We start from the raw sequence: 12566 nt of genomic DNA, 5'->3' as shown, positions 1-12566 counted from the left end.
CTCTCTCTCTCTCTCTCCTCTCTCTCTCTCTCTCTCTCTCTCTCTCTCTGCCTTGCCTTGTACTTGAGGATCAAATGTAGACACTCAGCTATTGTTCAAGCACTGTGCCTATTTCCATGTTCTCTTCCATGATGGTCATGGACTCTAACCATGTAGGCCTGTGAACTCTCAAATTAAATACTTTCTTGTATAGTTGATTTGGTCATGGTGTTTTGTCAGTTCAATAGAGTAGTAACTAAGACAGATAGGAAATATTTATTTTAAGTCAGTTGAAATAAATTAAAAGTAAAATAAATAAATAAAAGTAAATGACCATGTCAATCATTTTTATTTTTCTACTTATAAACAATATGAAAATAGTATCATTAAATTGAAAAAAGAAACAGATGTCAAACTATATTCATGTAGCCTTCATGTAACTTAACTGAAAAGTATACCAAAAACAACTTAAGACTAGTCACCTCTGTAAGTAAATGTCTCACCTGAATGAGTACAACCAAGACTTATCCTAATTAAAGAGTGATTGTTTTATTCATCAGAGAAAAACAGTTTTATAGAGAATCACCAAATTACTAAAATTCTGAAGAACAATGACCAATAAAACTTGCATGCTTCCAGTATCTGTTGTTTACTACCTCTGTATCCGGAGTTCCTTAGGATCAAAGGGCAAAACTCCTTCACCAGAAACTTCCCCATCTTCTCCAGCCTTTTTTTCTCGCCTGGCAATTCTTTTTTCTTCACGTCGATATTGTTTCATTAACTGTTTTTCTTGTTCAGATTGAATAGTGACTTGACATCCATAATTAGGCTTTGCATTTTCTCCTAAAATCTTTTTACAACTATCTGTGAAGTAATTAAAAATATATAACGGATTATAAATTTCAGACATGACTTAACCTTTATGAAAAATATTTTGCAGTACTATTTAAAAACCATAACATAATCCAATTTGCTAACAAATCACTTTTTATAGCTGGTTTACTCAATTATATATTTTAATGACCAATACATAATACTGCATACTAAAGAAAAGTAAGCAAATTTTTCTTCTAAAAGATTCAATACTATAATGATGCTAGGATCATATAATTTTTGATATCATAGCAGGAATGTAAAACTTAAATTTCAGTTTTGAAATAATTTGCTCATATTTCAAATATTTAATTATAAATTTTAGTTGTCATTTACTATTGTGTGATTTATAATCTGTTATAAATTAACTACAACTTTGCCCTAAATAATTAGCCTTACTATACTAGATTGTTATGCATTTACTACTTTTCATAACTCAGGATATCTCCACAGAGAATGGTCAGAGCAACAGTCCTGTCTACCATTTTACAGAAACAGAGGAGGAACAGACTAGCTATAAAAGCAACTGTCGTATAAAGTGTTACTGAAGAATAAAGTAAAAGTTTATCATCTTATAAAACCTAATTATCCCAGAAAAGAAACTTGTGTAATCTTCAAAGGAGAGTCATATAAGAGCATAGATTAATTTAATCTGTATTTTAGATACATCCTTTCTAATTTTTAAAAATTTTCACATCATTTACTGATTATATTCTTTGCCTTTTCTCATCTCCTCCTGATAACCTCTTATTCTGAACTTCATATTCTTTCTCTCAAAAATAAACTTTAATTCACATGTATCACACACAGTAGAGGCCTGCCCACCTCTCAGGCACCTTACATTTCCTTGTTAGAAGACTGGAGACATAGGGTAGAAATTTATCTTGACTTAAGAAATCAAATTCATTATGAGCCAAAAATACTAAATAAAAATAAGTGATTCTATCTATATGATGATTTTAGAAAACAAACAAAAGAGTGAATATGGTTAGAAACTTTCTCAATAAGAAGTTTTAATAATGAAAAAGTATAATTTGGTTCTCGGAGAATTCTGAATTAACACTGGATAAGAAACAATAAAATATAGAAATGAATGTTAACAGTAGTGAAATGGAATAAACATTTTTATTCAAAATATTTCCATAACCTACTAAAAAGTTTTTTAAGAAAACAGTAGGTTTATTTATGTGTAAGATGTGTAGATATGGATGTGTGTTTCTGTGTTTAGATGTGACATGATGGTCAAAAGAAAACTTGTCAAAGTAAGTTCTTCCCTTCAACCATATGAACAAATAATCAACTCAAGTTGTCAAAATTTGTTGGCAAACACATTTACCACTAAGACATTCACTGGTCCAATACATTTTAAAAAATTTAAGAAAAATAGTCTCAGTTAAAACAAAAATCTTTAAAATATCGAAGTTAAAAGTTTGTTAAAAGCTTTTTGTTTAAATATACAAATTTTCACCAATAAAGTTCGTCATAAATAGTAGCAACACTAACAACAATGCAATACAGAATAAAAATAAAATCCATTTGAGAAGACTAAAAATCATTTCAGGTCATACTGATGTTTCAAATAGACTTTTTAACAATTTAAATTTAGTCTTTGAGGGCTGGGAATATATAGTTCCATGGTAGAATTCTTGCTGAGCATGTGTGAGGCCCTAAGTTCAATTTCCTGCACTGAAAAATGAAATAATATTTAATGTTGATTAAGAAGGACGATGCTTCTACGTTATCATTATAAACTATACTATGGAAAATGAAAATACAAATTAGCATAAATGGGAGTACTAACTCATCTTTATGCTGACACCTTATGGCTTCTAAAAACTATAATACATATCAGTAGTAACATTTAGAATACTAACCAAGAAAACACAAACTTTTCAGAATTTACAAAATTGCAAGACTGGACCATGAACTTATTCCACTTATAGTTTTACATTTATGGTAAAAATAGTTTACAAGCAACCAGCATTTAACAGTTCTTAATCCCTGCTGTTTTCCCCCAGTATGCCTTGCACACCCCTGTGCAGATGGAATCCCTGTGGAGCAGGGCAGAGTAGAACGAGCTGCTCTCTATCTGAAGAGCTCAGAGCCTCATAAAAAGGCCAAATTGCTAAATTCCAAATGTCAAAGTTCCTAACAATCTTTGCTTTTAACATTTCAATAATTTTATTGAAAGGTATATTCTTTAATTCCAAACACAATGGTAGTTGGTTAAGTTACAAAATTCTCATTTCCAAAATTGAAGCTATCAATCTTTTGAGAAAACTGAAACATTACCAATGAAACATGGTTTGCAAGTTTAACAATATAAACATACTTGCTCCTTGGTTTGTTTATTTTTTAGTAGGCATTTATTCACTACATGACAAAATGGTTAGATCCACTATTTATGCACTGAGGTTGCACAGTGCACCAAGAAGCTGCCTCCAATTCAACAGAGTAGGCCAGCATGGAGAATGTGAACACCACCTTAGTGTTCTTAAATTACAGCAGTGGCTCCTTAACTTCCTTTAAGATACAGAGAAATTTCTGCCAATAAAGTCTCTTTCTTTTAAAACAATATTTTACATTAGAAGCAGTGGAAGTTTTAAAAAAAAAAACAGTTTGCATTTAAACAGTTTGCATTCTTCTGGAGTTCTTTATAAAGCCTGAACTAAGTTTAGTACAAAAAAACTAAATTTCATAGTGATAAATCATCCAATAATTAATACACTAGAAACAAATCTTTTTCAAATGAAACTACACTGAGGCAGAAATTCTGTAAATTTTTCTTTTACTATGGATACAAACCATCAATCTTCTAGAAGAAATATTAAAGGCAACAATAATTTTTTCAAAACTGTGAGTTCTTTATATCAAGCACCTACAAATTTAAATGTAATTCTCTTATAGCAATAAAAATCCTACCTCTAAATTCTAAACTAGTTATTATTTGGTTATGGATACCGAGAAACTACTGCTTAAAATATTACACCATATAATGTCTAAGAAGTAGTACATTTGTGAAATGTTGGTTTTGATGTGAAACTCATAATAATTTAAATTCTGAGATTTAAATTAAGTTTATTACGTTCAACACTACCTAAATATATGTTGATCCACTCTAGGAAGTTGAATCAACTTTAAAATGAACGTTCAGTTTTATTTCACATTTATGTCTTCAGTCTTGATCTGAGTGTTTCGTGCATGGGAGAATTCAAATCTAACCAAGCCCAGAATCAGTTTTCCTAACCCTGAGACTTAGGCCAACCTGATGATGGGCTGAGGTGTTGGAGCCTCCCAGACCTGCAGCCACTGCTCCCCCATCGCCTCAGGGCAGAGACAGCATGCCTGAGGATCCGCCTACCTGTTCGCTTCTGGACTGCCCCAAGATTGGGGTTGGGGGGAAGGGCTTTTCCCATGCCATATTAACCCGGTGATTCATTAAACATTTGGCCCTTGATCAGGAAATCTTGTCAAGGTCTGGTTATTTCTCTGGTTATTTTCACCGTCTTTTCCCTTATAGCCCAGCCCTGCCTTTCAGGACGAACCAGGTTCAAGTGTGACTGCAGACAAAAACTCTCAGGCAGAAACTCACACTGAGGTTTCACAGCTTAAATCCTGTAGTAAGGGAACTCACAGATGAGCTGTAGGAAAAGACTTCAGGGAACAGTTTCTGTTGCCACTGCTGTGATCCTACTGCTTAAGCAAAAAACAAAATCCACCTTAACAAAGGTCTGTCTAAATATTGCTAGCTCCTCAAGGTGGACTGGGAGAGAGGAGCACATGAATGTCAGAGAAGTACTTGCCAGAGAAGACCAAGGTTCAAACAGTCATCCTGCAATTTCAGCCTTCTGAGAGTGTTTATGAGGGTGAGAGGAACCTGAGAAGTAATTCAGGTCATGGCAGCTTTTGTCATGCTCTTTAGGAGCCATCACCAGGAGAAAAAAAAAAGGCATGAAGGAAAGGTAAGCATAGAGAACTCAACATAGATAGGGGTGTTAATTCCATATGCTCCATAATTAAAGGTATATAATTCCATATGCTAATGAGTTTTTAAAAACACTATTAGTAAAGCTGACAAGGTAGACCTGACTAAAAGTTTCAAAAAAAAATTCATTTTCATTTTACTACTTGAAACCTGAGCAGCCTATGTCATATCTCAGGTAGTTTTTATTATTTTGTTTCTTATACAACTCTCCATAATTTGGTGATAGTGGTAGTGGGGTTAAAATACATATAATACATGGTATTCCAGGTGTTTCTTTAAAGTGACAGTTATATAGCAGTTCTTATCTGTGCACACAGAGTTTGGTGTACAACTGTGTCACGTATTTGCTTCATGAACTTCTATATCTCAGTTTTGTATATAATGGCATCAGTAATATTACAAGCCAAAGAACATTAAAAGCACAATTACTTATAATTTTTCGAACCAACAAATCTTTGTTTTAAAACATGTAACTCACTCTTGAATTTTATAGAGCTATAAAGAAACATGATTGTATTTATTCCCCAATTCTCTCCTCCAACTTCCCCTATAGCCTCCCAAACATTCCTGCCTCCAAACTTCATGTTTTTCAGATAACTCATCAAGTCCAATTAGTCCTGGCCCTGTGCCCACAGATTTTTCTCTTGAATTACAATTACTACCAGACTCCTACCTTGAAGAACTTGAAACTTATGATCACTCGAGGAATTAAGAAACCGATCTACAATTGCAATTCTGTTCTGGAGTAGCTTCTCAATCAGATCAAGCCCTTCAGGTCCCAGCAATTCAAATAGCTTTGAAAGAAAATAACAAAATAAACTTTTACACATTAAAATCCTATGTAACAAAACAATGACGTCAAACTAATCATAAATAATAAGATTTAAGAAAAGAATCAACCTGTAAAAGAAATTCTCAACTATCTTCATAGTAGCCTTATTCCCAACAGCCAGAAACTAGATACAACCTACATGTCTCTCAACTGAAGAATGGATACAGAAAATATGATAAATCTACACAGTGGAATACTACTCACCGATTAAAAACAAAATATCATGAATTTCACAGGCAAATGGTGAAACTAGAAAATATCATCCAGAGTGAGGTAACACAGACCCAAAAGGACATGCATGGTATATACTCTCTTATAAGTGGATATTAGCTATAAACTACAGAATAATCATGCTATAATCAACAGACCCAAAAACGCCAAATAACAAGGAGAGCAAAAGGGGGATGTTTGAATCTTTCTCAGAATATATAGAAAATAGTATAGTCTTATTGGAAATGGATTAAGGAAATGAAAGATCACTTTCAGAAATCAAAATATTAGTATATATTAATAATATTAAGGAGCCGGGCAGTGGTGGCACACGCCTTTAATCCCTGCACTTGGAAGGCAGAGGCAGGTGGATTTCTGAGTTCAGGGCAGCCTGGTCTACAAAGTGAGTTCCAGGACAGCCAGGGCTACACAGAGAAACCTTGTTTCAAAAAACAAAAAACAACAACAAAAAAAAACAAACAAAAAAAAGAAAAAAGAAAAAAGAAAAGAAAGAATATTAAGTACTTATCGTAGTAAAAGCTATTCACAAATACTGTAAAGAATATTAAGTTCTTATCTTAATAAAAACTATTCACAAATACTGTAAAGACTTCCTATAATCATATCCAGCATACTAATAAAGCATACTAAGAATGCTTTATTTTGTAAGATATAATGTTTTCAATAACACCTATTAATTTGCATTTGAACAAAATGTTGAAACCTTAAACTTCCTAATGTCCTCTCACCAGAAAACAATTTCTAAGACATTACATCTTGCATGATTCTAGGCCACCGATGTTTTTCTTTCCAAAGCCACTGGACTTTCATCTGAGTATTAACTGTAAACTATCCACAGCTTTTGAGATATCCCTGATACTAACTCTGTCTCCTTTTTCTCAGCTTTTCTTACTTCCAGTTTCAAGAGTTCTTTTATGCAGTGGAAGTCATTTATTCTGTTTCCTTCTGTAACAAAAATATTTATTCAAATTTCAGGTACAAGGCCACGCGGAAGCCTGTACATTACTAGATATCACATACTCAAAAAGGTAACTAAGGAAAAGAGTTTGCTTTGTCTTGAAGTTCTGGCAGCACTATGACTTCCAATGTGAGTAGCACGTCACAAAAGGACAAGACCACTGTCACAATAATCCAGAGTAAGAAGCAACTGATACAGGCAGAGAGGTATGGATCTGGCTCCCATTCTCCTTCAAGTGAACTTAACTCCTCAAGACTTCCCATAGTCTTACTCCACAACACCATTCATTCCTCTGGTGACCCAACCTTCACCACCTGAACTTCTGGGGACACAGTGTGTACTCAAACCACAATGTCTACTCTGCCCCTGCTCCTGAGAGTGCCTTCACTATCAAACATGGAATCAAACACCCAGAAGTTATTCCCAAAAAACTGTTTAAAGTGTTTGCAACAGTAACTACCACATAAGTGATTAGCATTAGTATTGAATATCTTCACCAGGTCATATTACAGGCTTCAAGAGAAGTAATACATTCTAAAGAGAAGTAATCCAAAGTATGTTCAGGAAACAATGAAATGAAACTAAAAATCCATAAGACAATTTGAAAATTTTTCAGATATGTGCTAATTTAATAACCAAGAGTAATAACCAATTGATCCAAAATTCAGTAAAATATGTACACATTACGATGCAAATATGAATAAGAGACAGCTGGAAGTGGATATGATCAAGCATGCAAGCATGAAAAATATCATGAGTAAATTAAGAGCAAATTTTATGAACTGTAGTTAAAACAGTGTTTAAAAGGAAATCTATGACCATGCATTCCCTTTGAAAAAGCATTCAGATCCACTTCATTTTCAACCTTAAGGTACCAGAAAAAAAGGAAAAGCAGACATAAAAGAAAATAGTAAGCCCGGTGCCCAAATAAATGAACTATAGCACAGAAAAACGATAGAATCAAGAAAACCTGAAGACTTCAAAACTGTAGCTGGATTAACAAAGGGGGGAAAAGACTAGAATGGATTATGTATTACAAAGATACAACATTGAAAAACTAACTCAAGAACTTACAAAGCATCTGTACAGACTTCTAGCAAGAGAAAGGATGGTTAGTGACCCAAACCAGGCCACAGAAAGACAAGGTTCAAAATTTGTTGTCAGCCAACCAATTTACGGAGAATTTATTGATGGATTCCACTGAATCTTTTTAAAAGGTTAATACCAATTCTTAACACTATGCACAAATTGAAAACATGCAAAAACATTTCTCAGCCGATTTTTCTCAAAGCCAATACTAGTGACTCCTAAAACAAATGCATAACAAGAAAACTATAGATCAATGACTTTAGAATATGGAAATAAAGAATATCCATGAAGTACTAGCAAAGTAAACCCAGTAACATAATCGAGTGTCTTAACTCAGATTAGATAAATGGATAGACAGAAACACAGAGGGCAGACATTATGATAAAGTGAAATAAATGCAACAAATACAAAACGGACACAATAGGTGGGAAAACTGACCAATATGAACACCTATCAATAAATTTAAAAAATTTGCACCATTAGTTTAACAAATGAGAAAAAGACAATTTTATTTTTTCGTGGGAAAAAATAAGTATACTTGAAGGGAATTCTGTATCTTCATAAAGGACAACAATGAAAACTCACAGCTAATTATGGTATTGTTTCATACAAGATCAAATGCTTAGCCATGAAGATTAGAAATAACACAAAGTCTCAACTCACCACTTCTATTCAACACTGCGTGGAGGTTCTAGCCAGGGCATTTAGGCAAGAAAAAGATATATAGGGCATCTAGATAGAAAGAGAAGAAATAAAACTATTTATTCACAGATGGCAGAATCTTGCATACAGAAAATACTACTGGAACTAATATTTTCTTCAAGAATGCACAAGATGATATAAATATATAAAAAATTAATTGTATCCTGTACTAATAATGAATAATCTAAAAATGAAACTAAAAAAATAATCCCTTCTATAATGTCATCAAAAATTATTGAGGAATATTTTTTTAAAGGAAGAGTAAGACATTTCCACTGCAACTACAAAATACAACTGAAAGAAACTAAAATCCTAAATAAAAATAAGTATCTATGAACTAGAATACATAATGAGATTTTTTAAAATAAAACCTGTATTACTCTAAGATTCAGTGCAATCTCGCTCAGAATCCCTGGTGACTTCTTCGCAAAAGGCAACGAGCTAACTTTCAAATCCATACAGAATTGGGAGAAACTCAAGATAGTAAAAGGAATCTTGTGAAGATGGAGGGAAGGACAGTTTAGGATTCAGAGGTCCCTATATCCACACTCACAACAATGTAATCAAAATCAAAGCCATGCCATATTGGCATACAGATAAACATAACAAACAAGAGAAAACAACAATAAAAATCCTTCATGTGTCTATAGAGAATGTATTTCTGGCTAGTGTCAAGGCAAGGGGAAGTCTTGCAATAAGCAACAATGGAATAACCAGAGAAAAGAGGGACGAGGAAGAGAGAGGAAGAGGAAGAGAAAAGAAAGAACAAAGAAGAAGACTATTATCTGAAACCACAAACAAAACTTAACTCAATGTGAATCAATGGTCTAACAGACTTAAAATCTAAAACTACGAAACTCTTAAGAGAAGACATAGCAGTAAATCTTCATGGAAAGGATGCTTAAATACTACCTCAAAAATATGAGCAATAAAAGACAACAAAAAATAGACAAGTTCATACTTCCAAGAAGACACTCAAGAAAGTATAAAGACAATGTATAGAAGAAAAAAGTACTTTCAAATACATATGCAACAAGAAGCTTCTGTGCAACATAAATAAATCATAGTTTAGGAATAGTAAAATAAAAGGAAAACATAAATCATTAAAGTTTCTCTACGAAATACTCTTGACTGTATATTAAGCATGACGACACCCAATAGGATATAGTCTTGAGGAAAACACATTAGTGGATTAAAGATTAGATGGCAAAAATGAAAAGGTAAAAAAAGACAAAGGTCTATGATTTCATAAGATGATTTAAGAGTAGAAAAATGCTATAATTGCATGTATTTGTGCATATATATAAGAACTTATGATTTGTACACTTTAAATACATGCGAAATTACATCAATAAAACTATAAAAATGATGCCCATGAGCCACAACTGCTTGAAATAACAAGAGTAATCTAAATATTGCTTACGACTTAAGATATGATTAAAAAAAATTCCCTGTATGAGAAGGTTTTTCTACTATTCTTTGTATTCTTTGTACAAGTTAATGGGGATCACTGTATTTCAATACATGTATACAGTGTGAACCAGTCTAATACAGTTTTCTGTTTTACTCATTCCTACCCTATACAACCTCTACATTAATGCCAACTTTCTAAAGAATATTTTACAGGAGTATTTTGCTAGACACAACAATCAAGAGTAGAATTAAAGAACTTTCTACAGAAAGAAGGGTGGGATAAGAAAAGTAGGAAGGGATGAAGGGAAGGGATAACTAAAATATATCTCTACATCATTATCCCCCATGAAACACACACAAACAAACTATAACAGGAAACACTATGGATGGATGGATGGATGGATGGATGGATGGATGGATGGATGGATGGATGGTATGGACTATTATTTAAATTTATCAAGTCTTAAGATTCTGTGAATTTTTAAAAGGAGGTCATTTCTTCTATAAGAAAATAATCCTGCCAGAGATTACCTTGTATATTCATATTATTAACCACTTGGCTACTTAATACAAACTGTTTCTCGTTCACAAATGGCAAATTCTAGTAGAAAACCACTAGCTTGCAATCCCACCAGCAATGGAGGAGTGTTCCTCTTTCTCCACATCCTTGCCAGCATCTACTGTGACCTGAGTTTTTGATCTTAGCCATTCTGACTGGTGTAAGGTGGAATCTCAGGGCCATTTTGATTTGTATTTCCCTGATCATAAGGACTTGGAACATTTCTTTAAGTGGTTCTTGGCCATTCGAGATTCCTTTGCTGTGAATTCTTTGTTTAGTTCTATACCCGATTTTTGATTTGGTTGTTTGGTTTTTTTGGAGGTTAGCTTCTTGAATTCTTTATATATTTTGGACATTAGCCCTCTATCAGATGTAGGATTAGTGAAGATATTTTTCCCAATCTGTAGGTTACCAATTTGTTCTACTGACTATGTTCTTTGCCGTACAGAAGCTTTTCAGTTTCATGAGTTCCCATTTCTCAATCTTAGAGCCTGAGCCATTGGAGTTCTGTTTAGGAAATCCTCCCATCTCCCTGCCCTGTGCCAATGAGTTCGAAGCTGGAAGACCAGCAGTCTCAACTATCCTATACCCTGAGATCTCTCAGACACTGAGCCACCAACCAGGTAGCATACACTACCTGATATGAGGCTCTCAACACATATACAGCCGAGGACTGCCTAGTCTAGCCTCAGTAAGAAAAGACACAGCTAACCCTGGAGAGACTTGACGCCCCGGGGAGTAGGGAGGTCTAGTGTGGTAGGTTGGGGAAGACATCCTCTTGGAGATGGGAGAGAAGGAATAGGATGAGGAACTGTGCATACCTGGAAGCTAATTTCTAATGAAAGAAGGTGGAATAATGGCCAAGACAGTCATTCTTCTTAAAACACTCTTTAAGATCCCATCATTGACAAAACAAGCAAATAAAAAACCTATTTGGTTGTGAATGCATGGTTTATGTAACTTCCAGACAAAGAATCTTAGCTGAGTTCTGGGATAAGAGGACATAAGATTTAACAGCAATCCAAAATTGTGTTTCCTGTACCATTTGCCATATTTATCCACTCCAGGAGCACATGGGAACCCTTCCTCACACAAGGTCTGCACTACAAACTAACCTGCCACTGACAATGACTATGTGCAAAGGTATCGCTGTCTGGGCCATTGTTCACTCTTCTAATACAAGTACGTGAGGCCACAAATATAAAAAGAAAAGAGGGAGAGGTCAACTATTCGTACAGACAGAGAAATCTATCAAAGACATTTATACAAAACTGAAGAATGTAATAAAAGTGGGAGCCTGCAGTCATCCAGCGCCTATCCCTCCCAAGGAGGGGTGACTGCCTGGGAACAGTCTCCTGGCCTGAAACATCACCCTGCACATTTCCTGCCTGAGGAGGGGAGTCTGCCTGGGAGGAGTCTCAAGGCCTGAGCCGGAAGNTGAGCCATCTTTGCTCCAGTCCACTGCCAGTTAGAGGGTAGCCTGGAGAAGTGACACAGCTTCTGGGCTCCNGTCTGTGCTGGCAAGAGTGTGGACCACAGAAGCTACACAGCTTCAGGACAGACAGAAGCAACCTAACTTCTGGGACAGACTCTATTTCGGGTTGCAGAAATTTGGGAACCTTCCTCTTCAGAGGAAAGGTGGCCACCTGTGAGGGTTCTCTCTGCCAGAGCAGGTGACAGAGTCATATTGTGTCCAGGGTCCCTCAGTGGCTACACTGTGCAGGTGAGTGAATAATCTGCAGAGACAACACATCTTCTGGCACAGGCCCTATTTTGGGCCTACATCTTCAGCAAGGAGGCAGATCTGAACGACAGCCCTATGTGAACATTCCCTGCTAGAAGAGAGCTTCCCTGCAGAGAGTAATCTGACTACTGAGACTCAGGAGAGAGCTGGACTCCCAGGACTGCTGACAGAGGATAACTGAATAACAGGAGGAACAAGCTC

At 35.0% G+C, this 12566-nt stretch overlaps 1 protein-coding gene across 4 annotated transcripts in view; it reads right to left on the bottom strand.

The window, feature by feature from the left end:
• The window catches only part of Ascc3 (activating signal cointegrator 1 complex subunit 3), a 279428-nt gene that overhangs the window by 219152 nt on the left and 47710 nt on the right, over positions 1–12566 (bottom strand). For all 4 annotated transcript variants that reach the window (XM_021204568.1, XM_029542107.1, XM_029542105.1 and 1 more), the window contains 2 exons: positions 5511–5631; positions 636–843 (listed from right to left, as the gene is read on the bottom strand). In XM_021204568.1, the coding sequence (XP_021060227.1) occupies positions 636–843; positions 5511–5631 (329 nt within the window). The remainder of the gene's footprint in view (positions 1–635; positions 844–5510; positions 5632–12566) is intronic.

This window comes from Mus pahari, chromosome 9 (assembly GCF_900095145.1).
Source record: "Mus pahari chromosome 9, PAHARI_EIJ_v1.1, whole genome shotgun sequence".
Classification (NCBI taxonomy): domain Eukaryota; kingdom Metazoa; phylum Chordata; class Mammalia; order Rodentia; family Muridae; genus Mus; species Mus pahari.
Note: the sequence above shows the minus strand (reverse complement) of the source record. Positions and strands in the feature narration are given on the sequence as shown.